Source organism: Glycine soja, chromosome 14 (assembly GCF_004193775.1).
Source record: "Glycine soja cultivar W05 chromosome 14, ASM419377v2, whole genome shotgun sequence".
Taxonomy (NCBI): Eukaryota; Viridiplantae; Streptophyta; class Magnoliopsida; order Fabales; family Fabaceae; genus Glycine; species Glycine soja.
Window position 1 is genome coordinate 4,432,345 of NC_041015.1, and position 24,617 is coordinate 4,456,961.

The 24,617-nt window shown below is 31.0% G+C and overlaps 3 protein-coding genes across 7 annotated transcripts; 2 read left to right on the forward strand and 1 right to left on the reverse strand.

Moving 5' to 3' along the window:
• Positions 1–5,422: 5,422 nt before the first annotated feature.
• LOC114385416 (PRA1 family protein B3-like) lies at positions 5,423–6,484 on the forward strand. The gene has a single exon (XM_028345487.1). It carries the CDS (start codon positions 5,605–5,607, stop codon positions 6,250–6,252), a length of 648 nt encoding a protein of 215 aa, XP_028201288.1. The 5' UTR covers positions 5,423–5,604; the 3' UTR covers positions 6,253–6,484.
• A 2,922-nt stretch (positions 6,485–9,406) lies between these two features.
• On the forward strand, positions 9,407–19,621 carry LOC114383647 (B3 domain-containing protein REM20-like). 5 transcript variants are annotated; one of them, XM_028343363.1, is made up of 8 exons: positions 9,407–9,855; positions 9,986–10,061; positions 10,977–11,024; positions 11,258–11,672; positions 18,080–18,509; positions 18,624–18,760; positions 19,078–19,164; positions 19,291–19,621. In XM_028343363.1, exons 4-8 carry the CDS (start codon positions 11,502–11,504, stop codon positions 19,528–19,530), a joined length of 1,065 nt encoding a protein of 354 aa, XP_028199164.1. In that variant the 5' UTR covers positions 9,407–9,855; positions 9,986–10,061; positions 10,977–11,024; positions 11,258–11,501; the 3' UTR covers positions 19,531–19,621. The 5 variants fall into 5 exon arrangements, 3 of the variants coding, with proteins under 3 accessions (XP_028199164.1, XP_028199163.1, XP_028199165.1); XM_028343362.1 differs by having other exon boundaries at positions 9,410–9,863; XR_003660560.1 differs by lacking the exons at positions 18,624–18,760; positions 19,078–19,164; positions 19,291–19,621 and adding an exon at positions 15,569–15,635 and having other exon boundaries at positions 9,429–9,863; positions 18,080–18,215.
• Positions 19,622–21,442: 1,821 nt separating this feature from the next.
• On the reverse strand, positions 21,443–24,064 carry LOC114385509 (cell division cycle protein 123 homolog). The gene is made up of 3 exons (XM_028345623.1): positions 23,915–24,064; positions 23,728–23,788; positions 21,443–22,832 (listed from the first exon to the last, which is right to left on the reverse strand). The coding sequence occupies exon 3, from the start codon at positions 22,768–22,770 to the stop codon at positions 21,772–21,774; it is 999 nt and encodes a 332-aa protein (XP_028201424.1). The 5' UTR covers positions 22,771–22,832; positions 23,728–23,788; positions 23,915–24,064; the 3' UTR covers positions 21,443–21,771.
• Between the last annotated feature and the right edge of the window lie 553 nt (positions 24,065–24,617).

Below are 24,617 nucleotides of genomic sequence, written 5' to 3' on the forward strand. Positions count from 1 at the left end.
GTTTTATATTTTTTTAATTTATGATTTAGTAATAAATAATGTTAAAATTTATATATTATGTTAATGAATTAAGTTGACTCAATTTTATCTCATATATTATCATTTCTTATTAAGTCAAATTTAAGTTTAAATTTAAATATAAAAAAACATATCAAAATTTTGAGTATATACGATCGCGTTAAACTTGTTTCACGTTTCAACTCGTTTTATAAACACTACTGCCTGACATTATCGGGTGAAGGTGGGGGTGTACATGACAATGACAAAAAGTATCTTGTACAAACTAATTAATATTGAGTAATATTTTTACAAAACATATATACAACTTTTAAGCTATATATCAATATCAATTAAGCTACCATTTTCATGATCAAGGGGTCCGTGAGGAATAAAGCTACCCTTTCAAATCATATATATACTCTTAAATTACGAATAACAGTTGTTTAAAAAATCGGTTTAACAAAAAGTGTTCCGTATATGTTTGTTCTTTGGTATAGATGATTTCAGAACTATATGGGTTACGTACGTAAAGTCTCTATTAGTTTTTATTCTTTATGGAATTAAGAAAAAAAATTGAAAAAATGAATAAATTTATTGTTCCAACAAAGAATTCCTTATATATATTATATGCAAAGAAGATCATGAAAGTACTCGCGGAGTCAGTAGGCGAGGTCCCAAGGTCAGAGTCCACTCTGATACCATGTTAGATTTCATCTTAAAATCAATTGACATTAAATGAAGTTGACCAACAGATATATAAGCTGCACTCCAAGGATTGAGACAGCCAATGTAAAATTTGGATATTTCTCAATAATTATGTCCATGTTATTTTATGACACAATCACCCCTCATAAGTGATTAAATTAAATATGATATAATAAAACAGTGATAGGGTTAAGATCCTTTAGGAAGGATTGTGGATGGGGACACAAATTGATCTAGGAGGATACAGAGTCTCATAACATAACCTCAAACATGAGGATGAGGTGCATAGAGATTAAGTATGTAGGAAATAAAATATGATCCGATACAAAGAGTACACAACTTCATAATTTCAAGCAAAATGTGCATAGGAATTAAGTAGGTAAAGATTGAAATATAATCCTATCACCAAAGATATATTTATAAAAATTGTTTACATTTATTTATAATATATTATTATTATTTTTAACAAGTTTTGCAAGTATAATTGTTAAGGTGTGTTCTTTTAATATAGTCAAATTTATATACTGATTTCCTTCTCTGACGACATGGATAAATTGAAGATGCCAATTCCTTACAGAGAAATCCTTGATTGTCCATATTAAATACTAGAGTAGCATGTCAATGGTACTTATGTGGCTTGACAAGGTCTAGCCTTTGAATCCGATTGGCAAATAACACAAAGTTATGTCTCTCTAATGGAAATATTCGTTCTCAATGATGGATGTTACGAAATTTCTCTTTCAGAAAATTAAAACAAAAATAAAAAATAAAAAATAAGGAAGGCCAATCATAGATTACAAACATTTATTATTTGACGTGTGGAACTTCACGGGCAACGACATCTTTTGATTGTGAAAAGGGTATTCGATTCTCTACCCACATGCTTGAAAATCTTAGCCAATATAGATAGAGCTTTAACGAATATAGGTAGTCTTTTATTAGGATTTTTCATTTTGGTTGAAACTCAGATTCGTGTGCAATGGAATGTTTGTCACTAATAGTTCAAATGCGCAAGTTGCTCACTTTGTTAACATTTTCCCTTTGTGCATGTTAATAATGGCCATAGAGTGGAGGGATGACCCTAACAAGGGAGAAAGATTGATTATTCGTGATAATTAAAAAAAATTAAACATCTCACGCATCCTTGCCTTTTTAACATAAAACCTTACATTAAAAATAAATACTGATTTTAACTGACACTCTAAACAAATTTACAAAGGGTGTTGTTCTTCACGCTTCACGTTAAACTAACTAATATAAATATAAAAAAATTACTTAATTAGCTCTCTTGAATATTTGTGAATATTGATTGAGATAAGCCTAGTGTGTTTACGCGCCCTAACTAGTACTTAGGATTTCTCCACAAGCATAATTTGGCTTCTATAATTCAAAGTAAATTAAATTTAACTGTTAATATATAAAATAAAAAAAATTAAGATTCAAGTTCTATATTTATTAAAATGATTAATTACATGAGAAGGACACTGTGTTATAAAAATACTATGCGACTTGTTATTTGTTGAGACGAGAAACTGCATGCAGCTGCCACTATCTTTTTTATATAATTGATATATAGTTTATTGATTATTAGTTTATCCTGAATTTAGTAAATTAATATGTTAACTAACTATTCATCAATAAAATATGATCATTTTTAATTGATATATAAATTCTCACTAAAAAATAAAAATATATGACTTTCGTAATTTTTAAAAGTTATTTAATAACGATTAAAGTTATCGCATGATTTCGTTTTTAAATATTAAAATTCAATTTAAAGCCTATATAAAGGGAACATAAAAATTTAAGCCTATATAAAATAGTGTTTAGATTTGCGTTGTGTTATACATTAATATATATTACTATATAATGTGGAAGGAACACTATAATGTAACTTAACTAGAGTCTAATGCATAGACAAAACGTTTTACTAGAGAAGGAAAAGATTTGGAAGTAAGGAACAGTCTATATAGTAAATTATTTCAAATCATGTGCATATAACGGTTTTTCGATGGGGAAAATGCTGAAAGCTATGTTCTGTTTGATAAGGGAATATATGAAAATAGTAATTCTGACAGTTTGGAATATAACTTCAAATGTTATCACACTCGGATACGCAATTCAGCTCAAAGGAAAGGAACATGGATAAGATTGGACCTTGATGAGTTATCAATTTTTCATGATTACGAACGGTATATGCCCCGATGCATGCTTGTATTAAGTATTTTCTTACTCTTTTTATTGACCAATTTAATTAACTTTTTTTTTATCATTCATTTGATCACGACAATGTTAAGGGTATGTTTAACCCATAGAATTAATTAGTTGCTGTAAAAAAAAAAAGCACATAGAATTAGTTAAAATTAAAATTAGTTAAAATCACAACTCTTCTGTTTACGTTGTATAGAAAACTAGTGAGTACAATTATAAACTTGAATTTCATTTGGACATTTTTACTTAAGCGTAGCTATATAAATGGGGTCAGGTCAAATTTGAGTGAAAAGAAATTAATCCATAAGTAATAGTCTAACAATAATTGTTGTGATATGTTCAACGATCAATGGTGGTTGGAATAGTTAAGTTTATAGTAGAAAGATTAGTGATGGTAATTGTGACAACAATAAAAATAAAAAATGACAGTAGTAATAATAATAAAATTCTGGAGTTGCGAGAAGTGATCTTTAGTGCTTCTTTAACTTTGGCAGTTATCTAACGTACCAAGAAACTCTTCTCCCACTCTATAGAAGAATTCTCCCTTCTCAAATCTTTTGTTGTTATCATTAAGGTCCCTTGTATTAAGCAAGTGGTTTGGGTGCACCCCCTTGAAGGAACCATCAAATGTAATACAAATGCGGTAGTTGGTGGAGGAACTGCCTCTTTTTGTGTAATGATATAACTTTCTTTTTTTCTCACATCTATAGTAAAGGAAACTCATGTGTAAATAGGTTAGCTAACTATGGAGCCTATTTAAAACTTTTGATAGGAAAGGAAGGTGTAATAATTGTTGCATACACAAGCCATGATCTAGGCACATTGACATGTTGACTTTAATAAATGCGGGCATGCATTATTTTGTTTTCAATTAAAGGATATTGAATGGGTTTAGATTAGTTTTTCTTTAAACATTTTTTAAACGCGTTTTCAAACAATGAAAGTAATTTAATCCTCAAATATAACATGTGAAAAAGTATAATTTTAACAGAAAAATTATATATTTTTATAGAAATACAAAAAAAAATGTGAGAAAAACTAGGGGGTTTACTTGTACTTTTATTTCTTGTATTTATTTTTTAATTGCAAAATTGTTATCTTATTTTTAATCTATTTTCTGTGTTTTAAAAATTTGAACAGAGAAAACAACAATTCAATGTTTTCTGTATAAATATATAAAAATAAGAAACAAATTAAAAATAAAATAAAAATTTTGTAATTAAAAAGTAAAAGTCGAAAATGGAATCAGAAAATAAAAACTAAAAGTAAACGCCCCCTAAGACTTGATGTAATTCCTCTTAAAAAAAGACTCGATGTAATGAACAAACCACAAGTTTTTCTCAAATTTTAACTAATTTTGAGAATATTAAATTTTAAGGGTTATTCAAATTATCACCTCATCAATAGTTATATAAAATCTCTCAAACTACTCAACACATTATTGAATTGTGTGTAAAATGGTCATGGGCTTACAGCCTTATGGGTATTTGGTATGAAATTATGTAAAAAAAATAACATTTTGGAAATGCATTTTCGAAATTTTGTTAGCATAATTATGAAAATTTTAAATTATTATGCTAACATAATTTCAAAAATAATTTTCCAAAAGGTTAAAAAAAATCATAATTTCAGAAAAAACATTTTCAAAATGTTGTCACGTTTTACTTACACTTCTCTCGTGTCCTAGATTCCATGCATGACTTTTTCTCCACGCCAGCACCAGAGTCAGAGTCATCAACAAGTAAAAAAAAAAAAACAAAAAAAGAGGTGTAGAAAGCAATTGCCCACCAAAAGTATCAAACTTCTAGCCAGATAGATACAGGTGTTAAATATTGATATTTTTTATAGAGAAAAGACAAAGGTGACATACAAACAGAAACAAAACGTTAATGAGTTCATTATTTTTAAAAAAAAATTATTTTCTTTTAAATTAAATATGATCATATTTTGCAATTTTTTTTGAAAGATTTATATAGGAAACAGTAATTATTTTTATTTAATCTACTTTAACGTGAAAATTACTTTGTCAAATTTTTACTTGTTCATTTGATTGCATAAAAATACATTGTATATAACATTAATGTACGAGGGATTAATATATATTATATTAATAAATGAAGGATTAAAAGTGCACATAATTTCGCTAGTACTAAATAAATAATATAATATTATAAAACTATACTAATAATAACTTATATTTTTCAATATTATATGTCTTAATTATGACTTGTAAGTGTAAGAAAAAGAATAGTTAATATTTATACTTCTCATGACTTTTAATTACTTATTATAGAAAAATATTTATTTTATTATTATTTATGATTAAATGACAGTAAAAAAATATTATATGTGTATTTTAATTAAATTAAAAGAAAAAATGATTGCTTCTTTTCAAATTTCAATTATGATCCTTATTACACATATTGAAGTTATTTTGGTTGTAATCTTTAAAAACCTATTCTCTTATCACATTATTACGTATTTTTTGCGTTGCGTTTTCTGCAAATAGGTTCGGCCCATGCGCATCTCATATTAGGAAGGTTATTTTTGGACATTTACCTTTACATCCTAACACCTCCCTCGCGCTTTTCCTCGTTCCCAAACCCGAAAGGCCCAGCCACAGAGTCTCCATTGCCCATCGCTCTCTCTATTAGTTCACGCGCGGCAATTGGAGATTCACGCGCCACCATGGCCTCTCCATCGAGCCTCCCTATATCCTCCCAATCCAGCGCTTCCGCCGCCGGCGCCTCGCAGTCCCAGCCTCCGATCGCGACGCCGGCGTTCCGCGCCTTCATCTCCCGCATCTCCTCGTCGCTCCGCCACGCCTTCGCGCAGCGCCGCCCGTGGACGGAGCTCATCGACCGGAGCTCCATGTCCCGACCCGACACCCTCGCCGAAGCATACTCTCGGATCCGTAAGAACTTCGCCTACTTCCGCGTCAATTACCTAACCCTAATCGTGTTGGCGCTCGCGGTCTCGCTCATCACGCATCCGTTCTCGCTATTTGTCCTCTTCGGTCTCCTCGCGTCGTGGTCGTTCCTTTATCTCTTTCGCCCTTCGGATCAGCCTGTCGTCCTCTTCGGACGCACATTCGCTGATCGCGAAACCCTAGGGATCCTCGTTGTGCTCACCGTGTTCGTCATTTTCCTCACCAGCGTTGGATCCTTGTTGATCTCTGCACTCATGGTTGGATTGGCGATCGTGTGCGCGCACGGCGCTTTCCGCGTTCCCGAGGATCTGTTTCTCGACGATCAGGAGCCTAACAGCTCCGGATTCCTCTCGTTCCTCGGCGGCGCCGCCGCTTCTGCCGCCGCGCCGGCAGTCGCGCGCGTGTGAACGGCGGGATCTGGACGGCCGGTCAGTTCGGTGGATTCTTCTCAGGTTGGTTCGGCCTTTTTAGTTGTAATATGTTGAACTGAAATTGTTGCGATATTCTTTGTCTTTTGAGATCCAAAGCGAATTGCTTAGGGTTTAGTTCTGTTACTACTTTTTGTTTTACGCCAATATATTATTGTGCTATTAAACCTCAAGTAATGCAGCAGCTTAGTCATTGATTTTGCTTCTGAAATTGTTCGTCATTTTCGGTAGATTTGTATGTGCATTTTTTATTCCATTGTCGTAATGGTACGTTTTAATAGTTGGAATTGGACTAGAGATTCAGAGAATGAGACTGGATTTTCAATTAAACTGAAATGCACTCTATTTTGATTGAGATGTAGTATACAAAAATTGATAATTTTCTTTAGATATTTAATCATTAATGGGACAAAATTTAAGTGTTTTTAGTGTTATTTTTTTGTTGTTGAAATTAGTAGAGGGACGGACCCGTGGCTTGGAGTTGGAGTTGGAGTATATAACTTTTTTCATTAATTTTTTGTAACATGTAATAAGAAATATAAGTTGACTGATTAGGAGCTGCAGATGTTTTTGGGTGCTTTTCAAGTTGCAGCTACTCAAGAAATCATTTTATCGGTCGACTTCCTTCACAATAAAGAAGCATATTACATAATCTTAGTTTGTGATTAATAGAGTCTACGAAGTAAGAGTGTTTGTTTGTGACTTATTAGACTATTGGTTCCTAGTTTCTTTTTCTTTATTACTTCGTCTTTTCTTTTTTTTACGTAATTATTATGAAGCCTTTCAAGTGCAGAATAATTGAGGAACAGATTTTATTCAACTAGATCTGTGATTGAAAATTCATGAAAATGTTTTTGTAACAACAATAATATTTGTTCCTAGAGCTATTGGATGCATTTGATGCACACCAATGTTGTGAGAGAAAAAAATGTTGTGAAGGTAATGGCGAGTACGATGTTTCCTGGTCAAATGCTTCTCCGACTAGGCTTCAAGCCTACCAATTAGACTTTCATGTTTCAAGCCACGTCTTTCTGTCTCTGACCATATCAACCCTCAGGTCTTGAAATTTCTATTATTGTTTCAAATTTCAATTTTGGTGGGAAAGAAAAAGTATGTTTCAATTTTCAATGAATAAAATGACCAGGTCTTGAAACCAAAAGAAAACAAGGCAATAACGAACTTTGCGGATATCAATTAAGTTCCTCCAAAAAAGTTCTCCACTCAATGTAGCAAGGTAGGGAGATATTGAAATATAATTAAATTCAAAAGGCGCAAGACAAAATCCGGTACTTGCCTTGTGAAAATTATTTGTTAATTTTGCAATTGGACACTAAATCATGTTTCAAGTAACGTCTTCATTACCGAGATCACCCTTTTCTTTATCAATATTAGTTAAGGATAAAAATTATCGAGCAAATACAAAATTTATAATTATATCATGAACTAGAAATAAGTGTCAATGATTGTTTTATTAAAAACCTCAACATAAAACATAAATTTGTTTTCAATTTATTAGAAAATAAATGCAAAAATTAAAATGATTAATGCTTGATAATTGATACTCCTATTGATTATTTTTATCTATCCGTTTATTAATTATGTCCTTCGATTCATTTAATTCTTAAATACTATACTCATTTATGATAAATGAGAGAAGAATAATAGTAAAATTATATTTTAAAGTTAAAAAATAATTTTTACGAAAATAAAATATTAATTACTTTTCTTAATCTTTGTATTAACTTTTCAAGGGGACAATTGAAAGAAATGGAGGGAATATATCAATACATTAATCACAGACATTATTTTCAAAAAAAAAAAACGACAGATATTGTGTATGTTTGGATTTCTCTTGAAGATGCTATGACATACATTCCTATAGACATATAAGGAACGAATGTAGACAAACACAAAATATAATCGTTGGATCTGTTGGTAAACATATTCTGAGAGATGCAAATGTTTAATCAAATATGCATATTATTGACAAACTAAAATTGGTATCATTATTTCTAAACACTTATTAAACATCTACGATGCATAATTAGATTATTTATTTTAAATTTGTGAGTGGGAGAATGTTACCTAGATTTAAGAATTTAACATAAAAATTATTTAAATACTAAAGCATTGCTAGACTAGACTACGTTAAATTTCATGATGACTGTGGCTGTGACAATGTTAATTACTTTTTTTGAATTTTTTCAAACTTCTATTTTCTCTCTTATAAAGTATAAGCCATTGTCCATTAATTAATGCTTGATACGGATGGGAATCTAACCATACAAGCCTGTAGAAGAAGTTTTCAGTGTCATAATGAAATTGCAATTATTTCATCAAACCTAATTTAGGCAACCTTGTTCATAGTCACAGTCATATATACTATAGGCTATAGATTATTCATAAAAATAGAAAAGCTAGGTACTGAAAGTTGCTTGGGGTGATTAAACATTTTCAGAAATTAGCGAGGGACCACAAATAAAAATTGAAGGCAGCATTTGCATCATAACTGTCGGTGATAGAAACGAGAGAAAATGGAGTTCTCATTATTTTCTTATAGAAAGAATGATTCAATTCATACATGGCTGTGTGGATATTGTATTGTGTCTCATATACAAAAGTATTCAGCTAAGTATTGCCAGAGAAGCAAAGTTAACTAAACTAAGTAGTTGTTATAGTCAACTAACTAGCTATCATGGTTATCAAGTGATATTAACACCTTCATCTGAAACTATTATTAGTGCACTGCACAATGCATATGAACCATCTTATGTCATAAACTCGCAAAGATGTTTAATTTAATTTTATTTTATCGGGCATTTATGTTTTGGTTTTAGACTTTAGAGGAGTGTTTTCGTCTACATTAGTCTTGTAAGTGAGAGAAAAAAGAAGGGAAAAATAAAGAAAGAGAAAAGTAAGAGAAGGATTTAAACTGTTAAAAGAGTGACAAATTATAATTTTAAAATACAAGAAAATAATTAAAATGAAGTTTTGTTTTAAAATGAGTAGCTAAATGTGCTTTGAAAATTTAAGAAAAAAATGCAACTTCAAAGATTACTCTGCTAATATTTTTGCATAAAAAAAATCCTATCGTTAGATATTGATAGGATCATCTAGAATTAGAAATCTTTTATTTGTAATGAACAAATTAGATAACCCTCACGCTATATATATTAGATCACGTATACTCATCGTTGTTGTCTTGAGAATCAGTGATCATCATATTTCCTCATCTTCAGTGTCTTCCTCTTCCTTTGTTATCTCAATCTCCTCTTCTTCTATACCTGCTTTCTCTTCTATATTTTCCTCCTCTGCAACTTTATCACATTCTTTTTATACACTGTTGATGGCTGAAGGATTATTATTTTGAACTTATTGCTTTCATCATACATAAAAACTAGGAAGTCATTTTTTTTTAAAACAGCATATAGAAAAGACTGTTTAATTTTTCAGTATAAGGAAAGAATGACTTAAAAATCATCAACTTTCAACTATCAACATGTATGAAAGACTTGTGGTAAAGTTAGAGAAAGAGGGGAATATAGAAGAGAAAAGCAACTGCAGAAGAAAAAAACAGTGCCTGTTAAGTGGTAACCCCTCGCTGTTTCAATTTCACTTTTCATAACTCACACCAAGTACACTGCACATGTTCCTTCTTCCATCTACTCTACTTTTCACTTATGGCTTCATTCCTCCCTATTAATTGCTACAGGATATTCAAAGAAATCAAAGATGAGACTTTCTTCTCTGCTTGCCACAACTCTCATGCAAAAAACACTTGGAAATGTGTAAGTGGCAAGCTCTTTTAAATTTTAATTTCTGTATATAATTATGTCCATGTACGTTGAAAATGTTAATTGAGTGGTCTTCATTTTCTGTCCCTCTTTAAGCCTCGTTCTTGCAATTTCACTTTTCATTACTAACAACTATTACATGTTCCTTCTTCAAGAGACATGAAAAAAATATTTGTAAGTAACAGGAGAGTGTGCAAGTGGGAAGATGGTGATGTATGTATTAAATAGTGGGCATGCTTTTGTATAAATAAAAGGGACAAAATAAAAGAAAATGATGGATGTATATGTAGATTTGTTTTTTGTCTGGTGCTGTTGAGTGGAAATTTTTTCTGGTGCCATTAAAATTACGAGGTATAGATTGCAGAAGGGAGAAGTGGAAGGAATTAGATGTTTGTTGGTTAAATCTAATAACAGATGAAAATGGGATCTCACATGTTAAAATCTTATTTAATCAAAATACATTTATTCCATAAATATATTGAAAAAAAGTACTTAATACTTTTTATGTTTTAAAATGACAATTAATACAGAAATATTTTAAAAGTGACACATAAAATGAGAATGAAGGCACGTTTCTTAATTCCTATACTTAATTTTATTCTTATCCCGATCTGTGATTGAGTATTCATTTAAAAAAGTCTTTTATAACAACAACAACAATATAATAGAATTGTTCAATGAACTATAAGGAACATAATGATGTTAATTTCCCTTTGGGCCTTAACTGTGTATTGTGGCATGTTGTGATGTTAATGGACTAAACTCTGGGCTTTGAAGAATGGTCTACAAGCCTGTGCAATGGACTTTCATGTTGGCACCTTATAGTGTTTTTCCTTTTAGTATTTTCTGGTATTGGCCACTTATTATCAACTCTCAGGTTGGTGACAATTTTTTTTTCAATTTTCATAGGATTAAATGAGCAAGGTGTTGGATCCGGAAACACACTCTGAAAGAATGGTATTTTTTTTATTATACTTTCTGCAGTGTAGGCTTATATGAAGATTTAACATTAATGTCCTCAGATTTCTACTTAAAATATTCTGGTACATTGTATGGATCATTAAATTTACTGAGATTTAACAATTTAGCCTACATTGCTTTATACCAATGTAGTTGTTGATTTCAAAACATTACCAGAGTATTATGGTGTCTTAAGTAACACTCATCTTCTGCTCTTTCTCAAATTGCAGCTTATCCCAAATGCTTTTGTGAAGTCAATACACCATCCTCAGAAATGTTATTGGGAGTGTTTGGAACGTCAAAACACTTCTTGTTGGAACAGAATTTACTTTGAAGAGGGTTGGCAGGTTTTTCAAAAATAAAACTGTTCAGGAAAAACAGATTTTCTACTTTTTAAGCATGATGGGACCAATGTGTTCACGGTTGTAATTCTTGAACAATCATGACGGTGTGAAAGGAGAGAAGCTGAAGAAGATGAGGAAGAACACGAAGCAACTGAGGACGAGGAAAAGGATGAGAATGAGAATTAGGATGATGATGATGACGACAATAATCATGAGTATAAAGAAATGGAAGAAGAAAGTTAAGAAGAAAATAGTGCTGAATACACGAGGAGTCAAACTCATCATCGTAGAGCCTGCAAAAGTAAGTTTAACTTTATGTTTTTTTTATTTTTTATTAAAGTTTAACTATGTTGAAAACTGGTTTTTGTTTTTCAAATTTATGTATTTATGAGTGCTGAATCAGTCTTTGTCTGATGATTTATTTATCTGATTTAGGGGAGAATGCAACAAGTTCCACTTCCACCCATGATTGGAGGTCTTCTTCTTGAAGATTATGAATTTGATCACAAATGTATATTTGGGTAAATATATATATATTTTTTTGATCAGCAGGTAAATATATATTTTGAAGTAAAGTTCTTCAAAAATATACTCAACAAATTGATTAGAATCTTTATGTTTTTTCTAAGCAAATTAGAAGAGATAGGACTATAAGAAACATGATTCTAACCAATTTGTTGGATCTATTTTTGACGAATTTTGTTTTAAAATATGAATTTTCCTTGTTAAATACATATTTGTGGATCAAATTCATAGTCTTCAAGACTACAACCTTCAATCATGGGTGAAAGTGGAACTTGTTGCATTCTCTCCTAAGCCAGATAAATAAATCATCAGACAAAGGCTGATTCAGCACTCATATACAGAAATTGGAAAATCAAAAACCAGTTTTTAACATGTAGTTAAACTTTCTTAAAATAAAAACCAAAGTTAAACTTACTTTTGCATGCTCAACGAGGATGGGGTTAAATTCCACTTTTTTTCTTTGCTGCTAATTGGACAAATACGAATTTAAAGTTTTATGCGCATGAGTTTGGTGAACCAATTTGATGTTGGAACGAGTTGCAAGTGTTTTAGAAAGTGGAACCATAATTACAGTATTTGAACATAATAACAATTTGGTCATCAAATATTGTCAAAGTTTGAAAGCCAATAGTTCAAATGGTGAACTTAATTAGCTAGCAAAAGGGAGCCTTCATTTTTCTTGGCCAGTATCTAAATTTGCACACCAAAAAAACAATATGTTTAATATTTGTTTTTCAACCAACCTTGGTTTAGTAATACAGTGCAAGTAATTATTTTTTAGAAGAATACAATGCAAGTAATAGTTTTGGGTTTGTTAATGAATGTTAATATCATCTTGTTTGGACTTTTCCATCTATTGATTCCTAATTCCTTTATCTTCGGTACTTAGTGTTTTTTATCATGTACACATAATCAATAACATAATAACTAATAACACAGAATTAACATAATGATATAAGGTTTCGATGTGTGTGTAAAATTTTCTTGGATCAACAACAGTCACGTATCATGAATAGAATTAGTATGTGACTTAATAGTTAAGAAAAACATATGATTTCTAACCTAAAATAAAATAAAATCATATGCTTAACTATTATGAAGCCCTTTTAAGACATAAAACCAATAAATATGTCTAAAAAGACAAATAAAACCTAAAAACATTGAGAAGTAATTTTGATATTTTTCTTCAACACAATTAGTCTCTAACTTAATATATAAAACCTATAAATATGCCTAAAAAGACAAATAAAACCTAGAAGCATTGAGGAGCAGTTTTTATATTTACCTTTCGTATCACATGGTGTTGATGCATTGTGTCATATGTTTTGCTGATAAAGACATTATTGGTACATTGCAGAGAAATAAAGGGTGTATTCATTCTTGATTTGAAATAGATTTATGTGCAATTACTTTTTTTTTTTTTTTATAAACATTCTCACTTCAGAAGCTTAGTCTAGTTTTATAATACCTCATGACCAAATGTTTTTCATAAGGGGAAATTCATCTAAAACCTATTATCATATGATATAAGTTGTACTCTTATTCAGCCAGTATCATATATTGATTCTTTATTAGAAACCAAATAAATTTTATTCTAACTAGTGTAATAACTCATGTTATGTTATGCACGAATGTTAATTTATAGTATGTAAGTTTTTATATTATTATAATTTTAGTTTAATTTTTAATATATATATATATATATATATATATATATTATTTGTGTAAAAATAATTGTAAATATGAAAATATATTAAAATAGTTTTATATTCATAATCATAAAATGTATTATATTATTTACAATTATTTAAACATGTTTGTATAATAGTTTTTTATCAGTAAGTTTATATATATGAGTTTTAATACAAAAAAATGCAATCCCGTGTAGAAAACATGCCACGGGTGAGGGGTAAAGTTGTTATTCTTGCAGTTGACACATGATATAAAGCGGAAGACGTTTATAATGCTTGATACCGCTATAGAATCAAATCGTATAAGTTTTCTGGTTTCTTGTAGGATGAATAACAATCCTTTTACTGTGGTTATTTTGTATTTATTTCCAAGGACATATATAAATAAAAAATAACCACTATTATGAAGGAGGATGTTGGAGGGTAGTTACTTAGCTATTTATTTCGTAAATGGGTTTGGATATCCCTTGTATTCATTTTCATATAAATTTGTTTCTCTTTGTTGAAAAAAAAAACTATTCAGAGTTACTTGTGGTTTAACTTTTTTGAAATAGCATATTTCGTAATAACATCACTAGTATAAGGGACCACAAAGATGATTTCCTAGTACAGGCAAAGGAACATTTAACTTGGTAGAGTTTGATACTTCTGTGGACCTTTCTCCTTCGTAATTCAGCTTTTTTTTTTTTTTTTAAGAAGAGAACTAATTTGAGTTGCTTTTAGGCTTTAATGTGTAGATATTGTTGATCATGGGTCTTTAGGTTTGGGCTTTAGATGGGTGTTTTCTTTTGTATATTAGACTTCCATTTGAGAGAGAAAAAAATGAGACAAAGTGACAGAAGAATTTAGAGAGTTAACTGAGTTAAAAAAAATTATAATAAATTTAGAGTACAGAATATATATATATATATATATATAGCTTCCTTTAGACCTTAATTGTGTATTGTGGCATGTTGTGATGGTAACGGGCTAGTAGCCTATTTACCAAACTATAGGCTTTGATGAAGGGATTTGAATCTGCACCTCCTATATTAAATCATGCACTAAAAAAATAATTTTCATCTTCTGGAATAGACATTCCATAACAATAATAAATATTTTTCAAAATAGGTATTCCATAACAGTAAAACATAATTTTTGGCTTTCAGAATAGTTGTTCCATAACATAAAAAATAGCTTCTGAAATAGGTGTTCCATAACAATAAAAAATACCTTTCAAAATGCGTGTTCCATAATAGTAAAGAATAACTTTTGCCTTTCAGAATAGGTGTTCCATAATAGTAAAAAATGGCTTTTGGAATAGGTGTTTTATAACAATGAGAAATAGCTTTTGGAATGCCTATTTCATAACGGTAAAAAATAATGCTTGAAAACAAAAACAAAAAATATCATTTCATGTATTCTAGAACTCAATCTATGTTTTGGAATGGTTATTCCATAAGGCTACTATATAGCTTCCAGAAGCGTGCCTCCAAAATAATGGTTAAAAATGAAAAAAAAAACATTTCAAAATTTTCATTCTAAAACACAAAAACACTATGTTCTGGATTGTATTCTTAGCTTCAATGGTGACACGCAAAGGAAGGAGGAGGGGTAGGATGCTCTGAGCGTCATGACTTGTGAAGAGGAGGTCGCAAAGTTGTTGTGAAGAAGGTGAAGTTGTGGGAGAAGTTATTCTCGTGGGAGTAGTTCGCACATAAAAGCAGGTGTTAGGGTTGAGGAATGATAGTTTGGTATTTTCAAACAAAAATGAAAGGTGTACGATACACATATATGAGTGGAGGATTCAAATCCCTTAGAAAAATGGCCTACATACTACAATGGACTTTCTTGTGCAGTAATTACTTCTTATTTCCTGTATATTTTTAATCTTTTGAAAAGTTTAATCCAAAATTTAATTTTACATTTCAGATTAAACTTTCTAGAATGTAAATTTTTTACATTTAGAAATGACTAATCTGAAATATAAATTACATTGCAGAATGGAGTGTAGGAAGCAAATTTGAGGTGCTGGAAGCAATTGTCCACTTAAAATTGAAAATAGAAAGGTAATTTTACTGCACCTTAATGTTTTTTCTTTTGTATTGCCACTTATTATTAACTCAACTCTCAGGTTGATGACAATTTTTTTTCAATTCTCAAAGAATTAAATGGCCAAGGTCTTGAAACCGAAAGAAAACAAGGCAATCACGAACTCCGCGTACATACAACAATAACAAGAACGGACTGGAAAATCATAATCATTTACCTTTGTTTCACTTTTTATTTCATTTTTATTTATATTTTATTTTTTCTATCACATCAATTATTACATTATTATCTTTTATTTTTTACCTTTCCATAACCTATTGCACCTTAAAATGGATTATAAACTATTTTTTAATCAAATTTTATTTATTTCTTCATCAAATTTCAAATTATTTAAGATTCTTTTTGTAATGAATTAGAAGATTAAGAAAGAAAAATAGTATCCAGGTTTTCCGAATTCTAAATATTCTTGTGTTCCTATGATTACTTGTTAGTTGTCAACCATCGTTTTCTTCTACAACATACTTTTTAACCATTCCCATTTCCCAATAACATATGCAGTTCTAGCTTAACCAGCAAACTTATATTCCTTATTACATGCTACAAAAATTAATGGAAAAAGTTACTATATTACAAGACGTCTTAAGTTATGTCCATTAAACATTAAAGAAAATTAGCCCAAGCTGACCAAGCTTACAAGTTGGCTAATTTTATCAAAACATTTCTTAAATAGGCTAATTTGAAAATATTTTTAATTTGACTACCTGTATAAAGCATGTTTATTTAATTTCATTAATTTATGTATACATTATTTTTCTCACAAAAATGCAGATATTAAAAATTTAAAATGATAAAAGGTAAATTTATTGGAATTTTAAAATATTTTTAAAATGAAGAATTTTTACAAAATATTGTATGTCAATGAACTTAATTTTCATACATTGTAAGAGTGAAAAAAAGTACACTGTTAATCAATAAAAAAAATTATGGTATGTATGGCTTTTATAATAATTATTATAAAATTTATTATATAACATTAATTCTTAAGACCGAAAAGCATTCTTTTATAAAAAAAAATTGGCCAGTGTTCTTTTATTATTTATCTTTGAGTAGGTTATTATGTTTGTATAATAAGTTATGTTTATATATATATGATAACTTTTAGTACAAAAATGCAGTCCTGTAGAAAACATGCCAAGAGTTGTTATTCTTGCGGTTGACACATAATATTAAAGGGGAAGACATTTAGAGTTTGTTTGATTGAGATTAAATAGTAAGGAAAGAAGAATTTTTTTAAAATATTTTTGTGTGAGTCTTACACTTTGATTTTTCTATTTTAATTTAAATATTTTTTTCTCTTCTCTTTTTTTCTTTTTTCTCCAACCAAACAACCTCTTATAAATGCTTGATAAGGCTATAGAATCAAATCGTATACTTTAAAGCCCGCAAGCTGCAAATTTCAGTGTTATCATGAAACTGAAATTTTATTACCAGACCTAATTAAGCAACCTAGTTCGTAGGTTATTTATAAAAATAGCAACTGAAAGTTGCTTTTGGTTAAGCTTTTCTGAAATAGCATATTTTGCAATAACATCACCAGCGAGGGACCACAAAGATTATCTCCGAGTAAAGACAAAGGAACAGTACTGAACACACGGTAGAATCATAGAATGTGATATTTTTGTAATTAATTGAGCTCTTTAGGTATGGGCTTTTAGACGGGGTTTTCTTCTGTATATTAGACTTCCATGTGAGAGAGAAAAAACAGGAAAAAACATGAGAGACAAAAGTGAGAGAAGACTTTAAAGAGTTAAATGAGTTCATTACCTTGATATTGATAAGATCATTTAGAACTCTTGTCATCTTTTCTTTCTCTTTGATTCTTTGTCATTGATTGACATGTGGATCTAATCATATTGGTGGCTCTTTTTTTCTTTATTTTTTTGTATTAATTTAAAAATGAATAAATAATCAAATTGCTTTAATATTTATCCATGATAATATGTTATTAATTATTTTTATTGGATTAACATTCTTTCGTATGGACAAAAAAATTTTAAAACTGTAAAATGTAAAAATAAATAAATATTAATAGAATGTTCTCATGCAGTCAATGCATTATCCTTACTCACTAGAGTGCTATATATATATGTGTGTGATATATCTGTGTGTATTCTGGCATTTCAATTTCTTGACCAAATTTCATTGGATGGCTGCCAAGAAGTACTTCGTCACAGTCTTCAAACCGGAGGAACACTCCGAAAGCATGGTATTTTCTTTAATATACTTTCTTCAAACCTAGACTTACACGAAGATATAACATTAATGTCCTCAAATTTCTACTTGGAATATTGTAATACAACATATAGATCATTACAAGGATGGAACATAATGTGTGTGCCATATATGCCACATTTTTTTTACGAGATCTTAAGTAACATTTCTGCTTTTCTATAAATTTCAGCTTATCCCAGATGCTTTTGTGAAATCTACACGCTTACAAGGATGGAGGATCCCTGAGGATGTCATCCTCACAAATGTTGGTAGGAGAGTTTGGAATGTGAAAACACGTCTTGTTGGAAACAAAATTTACTTTGAAGAGGGTTGGAAGGTTTTTCAAGAAGAAAACTTTTTAGGAAAAGAAGATTATCTTGTTTTTAAGTATGATGGGGCCAACATTTTCAAGGTTGTAATTCTTGAACAATCATCACGGTGTGAAAGGACAGAAGCTGAAGAAGAGGATGAGGTGATAGAGATTACAGATGATGAAGAACATGAAGAAGCTGAGGATGATGAGGATGAAGGTGATGATGATGATCAGTATAGAGAAATGGAAGAAGAACATAGTGCTGAATACATGAGGAGTCAAAGTCATCCTCGTAGAGCTTCCAAAAGTAAGTTAACTTTGTGATAAAAACTGGGTTTTGTTTTTGTTTTTTTAATCCAATTTCTGTATTTTATGAGTGCGCCAATCACCTTTTACCTGATGATTGATTTATCTGGTTTAGGGTTGAGTGCAACAAGTTGCAGTCCTGCGGTTGAAGGTCCTCATCTTGAAGACTATGAATTTGATCCGCAAATGTATATTCAGCCGGGAAATCCAAATTTTGAAGCAAAGCTCTTCAAAAATAGACCCAACGAATTGGTTAGAATCCTTATATGGTCTATTCTAGTTTTGTCCTTTATAACTTGTATACAAATATTGGCTCTTTTGTCATTGGAGCACTGTGTTAGATGAGTAACTAAATTTGCTTAAGCCCTTGTTCCCTCCTTGAAGTTAAATTCCTTTGGACTGTAAACACTTTTAATCTCTCTATATTATTATGTCCATGTTGAAATTAAGATGTTAATTGAGTGATTCTTCATTTTCTGTCACTCTTTAAGCCTAGTTGTTGCAATTTCACTTTTCATAACTCAACTATTACATGCTCTTACTTTTCACTTCATTCCTCCTTATTTCAGCATGTTCCAAAAAATGTGATTAAGGACTCGTCCCTTACTTTTGGAGAACAGATTACCCTTTCACGTTGCCAATGCTTCCAATTCGAGGTATAATTTTAGAAGTTACTTACCATTTTGTCAACTATATGTTAGGTACATTTGTATGTATTAATTAATTGGGTTGTCTAATTGAGAATTTGAAATTACAGTTTTGTGTCTTTTTTGTTGCTACAGGATACTCAAAGAGATGAATTACGAGACTATCATGGCTTGCCACAATGGACACCCATATATTCGGAAGTAGCAAAAGTGTCTGAGTGGCGTGATGGTCGAGTATGTATCAAAGGGTGGACAAGTTTTTGTAAAAAGAACAAGATAAATAAAAATGATGCATGCATCTGTGAAATTATATCAGGAGAAGATCGAATAATAAGAACAATTCAGGTGCATGTGCTTGGTGCTAGAAACGGATGAGCATACTAAGCAATCTATTACTATCAGTGAATTGGACTTTGTACTTGCTTATTGTGAATATTTTTATGAACTAATGTTTATAATTTTCTCATGTTATGGTTTCTGCTGTTTTCTCATGGAATGATAACCATAGTTATCCATATTTCACCAACTTCTATTGATTATATTGGAATTCTGTTTGTGGAGTTCCATTCCACTTGTTTTCTTTGCAACTAGTTGGACAAATATGAATTTAAATTTTGTGTATTTGAGGTCGGTAATTTGAGTTGGAACGACTGGCAAGTGTTTTAGGCAGTGGAGCTAAAATTACAATATTTGAACATAACAATTAGATCGTTCAGATACTGTCAAAGTCTGGAAGCCAATGGTTCAAATGTGTGATCTTAATTCGCTAGCGAAGGGAGCCTTTGTTTTTCTTGGTCAGCATCTAAATTTGCACGCTAAAATCCAATGAAGTTTGATATTTGCTTTTCAACCCATAGTTCGTGTGTGATTATGTCAGTTTAGTAAAAAATACAAAACAAGAGTGTTTGGCCTGTTTATATGGATGTTAGTATCTTCTTGTTTTGACTTTTCCAATTACTGGTTCCTAATTCATTTATCTTCATTACTTCGCTTTTTTTAGAATCATTGAGGAATCACAAATTCGATTTTTCCCACGTGAAAATTATTTATTGATTTGGTCCATTTGGGATGTGGACTGTAAATCATGTTACAAGTAATATCTTCATACCTTTTTTTATCACTATTAATTAAGGACACACACTTTAGATGTACTATTATAGATATTATTAATGTTGTTCTTTGATTAAAATTGACATTTCATCTTGGTTATTAATTTAGTAGTATTATCCTACCCTTGATGTACAACAAGAAGAAGAAAAAAACTAAGATATTCCCTCAAATACATAAACTAGTCCCCTGAACACTATTGCAACTCAAAAAACTCTAAATTTTGTTCAAAGTTTATATTTAGAGTCTTAAATACCTTCCTTTATTATGTGTTTGGATCAAAATAGAAATATGAAAGAAAGAAATGATAGAGGAGGGAGGGAAAGAAGAGAGATGAGATAAAAATATGTATTATTTAGATAGAGATATAAGAATGAAAAGATATAGTAAAAATTTTATCCACTCATGTGATCCAGACATGAGAAGGGTAGAAAAAAAATATAATGTTTATTAAAAGATAAATTTACTAAAAAAATTCCTAAATAATATGAAATAAGAAAAAAAAATAAAGGTATTTTCGGTAGCTTGCTAATTCCTAACTTGTATTAATGTGCAGTCTCATTTATGGAGAGGGGAGCATTTTCTGTGAGACCCATCATCATATACTTGTCACTTTTATACAAGCAAACACATGCAACTCCTAGTTATTCCCTCTTTCACTCCCCCCTGCCCACACAAATCTATCACCCAAACCATCCAAAAATAAATGAAGCAATAGAGTGTTGCTCTAAGTGCACATGTGATCTTGTAGGAGTAAATATAAGATTTCTTTTACAAAAGTGACAACTTGTACTGATAAAGACCCTTAAAAAGGTTGTGTGTTCACAATTTAATCTCCGAATATGTAAAGGCATAAAAAATTACTTTCAATTTAAATTGCTTTTACATATGGAGATTAAAGCCATCACTCAATGTCTTTGTCATTCAATTCCTTGAAAAAGATTGGTGATGAACATATACATACTATATACGAAACACAAAACACATGAACAAAATTATTAAATGATCATGTATAGATTATTAATATAGAATGATAAAAGAGTTATGTACTTGAAATAATCAACTATGCATGTAAGATGTACCCAAAAGGAATTATGTACCGAGTTTGCCAAAGAGATGCAACAAAGGCGCATTAGGAAGTGTTTGCAGTGAAAGAAACATACAAAATTAGGCACATGAATAATACAAAAAGCCAATACATGATATATTTTCTCCATATGTAAAATTTAAAAGGGAAGATAATTTGGTTTCATCATAGACAATTGCCACTTCAGCTCTCCATGTGCCTCTGATGTTTCAGCATTAAATTATCCGAGGCCTGATATTTGGATACAACTTACAATGGCAACTAGAAGTCCAATATAAAAACTTATAAACCATAAAGACTACGACTAAAAGGAAAACTGCATCCTCTACGGGGTAATGTTTTCAAAGATGTGTCTTCACCTTGTTTGTCAAAACTCTCGAAATGAAATTAAAAATAAATAATAAAAAAAAAACATCTGATTATCATGCACCAGCTCCTGTAGATTGTCGTCTTAACTCTTCATCTGCATTTCTTAGAAATTGATCCCAACCACTCCCCGGGCTGGTATCCAAGTAGTCAAATGGGACTGCTGTTTTAAGGCCTGGCCTGACAGCACAACGATCTTCCACAATTCTGAACTCCACATCATTTCCTTCACTATGAATATGGTCCAATTCATCCCATGTAAACAACAATGACAATGTAAATGCACCCCAAGGGTTGAAATCCACAATCTTAACTCTGTCATCCTTTGTAATGTAAACATCAAATGTGTAGTTTTCTGACTCAAATTTAGCCCTCACATGATTGATGAAAAATGCCTGTATCAGAAAAAGGAGATCATTCTTCTTTTCAAGCAAAACAGGATAAAAAGTAGTAACCTCCCGTTGAGAAATTCCAATTAATTTCTGATTCCGTACAAAACATCGAAATTCCATGTCTGGCTGAAGGGATGGATACCATTTACGGAGAGCAAGAAAGAAATTCTGGGGTCTAGTTGAAGATTTATCCTGGCACGAATCATAAGCATGGCACAAATCATGGACCAATGAGTCAGATGCTCGAAATAAAAGTGCAATCTCACTGAAACTGATGCATCGAAGGGTACCAGAGGTGCTTATCCAAGCTGAATCTTTCGGGGCACTCCAATTCAGCTTAGGGAAGACTGCACCCCCAAGGGACTCAATGAAGTCCTTAATTTTCAATTCAAGTTCTGGAAAAGAAGGTGGTGCAGAAGCTTCTGCTTCATCACCAGATCCCTCAGACACCTGAAAATCTTCTTCCTCATCCGGGTTATGAATTCTATTGGGTAATGCATCTTCATTTAAGACAGAATCAGGCAACAGGAAGGGCCCTGAGTCATCAAGAAGGTACTGAATAAATGATTCAGGAAGTTGATGAATTAAGGTCTTGAAGGATACAGATTTGAACTTTGGATACCATTCCTGAATCTGGCATCGATTCACCTCTTCCTCTTCCATATTTCTGTAACAGTGGTTTCTCTATCAAATAAAACCAGCTGAAGTTCCTTTTCTTCTACTATCTGGTATTCAATAATCAATATACAGATTAGAGATTAGTTTTTGAAACCTAGTAGCTGTCAATATAGACCATCACCAGTGGGTTAGGACCAGCATAATAAATTAAAAGAAACAATTAGCCCACGTCTTAAATGGGTGGCTATATGCATTAACAGGAAGACTGTATATACACACAACAATGCATGCCAATTACCAATAGCAACAACTAGAGACATTAAAATGCAGATTATGCAGTCTATATTATTATTACCAAATATCAATAAAGCTCGTAAGTTGTTACTAGTAGGCAAGGGAAATTCTACCTTGTATACAAGTAGGCAATGCAGATATTACTTTGCTTTTCGTTTTGGTTTCAACTTTCAAGACCATGGTCATTTTATCCGTTGAAATGTAATGTTAACATGAAGGTTGATAAGAAGTGGTTAGTGCCAAAAAGACAGAGGAAAAACACTAAGGTACCTGGCTTGAAAGTTCAATTGTAGGCTTGTAGCCCATTCTTCAAAGCCCAGGTTTGGCAAATATGCTAAAGCCTAAAAAAAGATGGTGCTTGCCAGTTGCCATTACCAATTTACCATGACTTCCCATGCCAAGTTACCAATAATTATGAATTCCCTCTCTTTCTATACCCCTCCTATGATAAACAATAAATAAATTCTGCATCCAATGTACCTAATTCTCTTAAGTTTAAACCTAAAAATGCCAACTATAACATGAGCCAAGGTATCGCAACATTGAAACTGTAAATTAATGCAGAAAAATTATCTCCATATCTGACATCAAAAAAGGAAACTCACTCAAACAATAATATTAATCTACAGAGCCAAATGCTGAACTGAAGAAAAAAATCACAAAACAATTAGAATAACTTTGCGAAGAAGCAAAGGGAGCGAGAATTACTAGGTTTGAACTATAGTTACTCCTGAATCCTGCCAACACTAGCAACCTTGCCCCAAAATTCCTGAACAGAAATATGACAAACAGTATAAGTTGAACTATCAATTTGTAAACATGTAAGAACAATCACAATCGATGAGAAAATCAGAAAATAACAATCAGAAATTGCAACGAGATTTCTATTCGAGACCTGATTCAAGTTCGAATGTTCGGTTTGAGCCGCGATTTTGGACAATTGATTTGGGTGGTATGGTGAACGAGCTCTGAGTTAAGGTTTTCGCGGTTGTGTTGAAGGAGAACGCAGAACGAGGTAACCTGAACCAGCTATCGTGAATGGACAATTGATATTTGGGCCCAGTTCAGTTTTGAACCGTTTAGCCCAACTAGAGTTTTTTAACAGGCCTATTTCTCTTCGCCAATATAAATCAAAAAGAATAATAAAAACAGCTAGTTTTCTTTTTAAAAGAGAAACGCTATATTTTTCTGCAAATCTTCTTTTTATTTTATTAAAAAATTTAAATAAATATTAAATACATTTGATATCTTCAAAATATAAAAATTTAATTACTACAATAAAATGGAGGGCTAGCTAGAAAACGTAAGAAGATTTAGAGTTAGTTATTTTGCAATATTTCATTCACCATTTAAATTTAAATTAAGTGGAGAGTTAGTAACTAGCTCTTTTGAACTCATTGATAAAATTTCATGTGTCTTACTAATTTTCTTGATGAGTGATAAATATGACTCATTTAATGAGACCTCCATGAATTTTAATCATTAAAAAAATATGATTGGAAAACGTATTAAAGAATGTATTGTTGTAGCATTTATCTTAAATTAATTTTGGCTTAAATATCTTATAAATCCTTTTAAAATCAGTGATTTTTAATTTT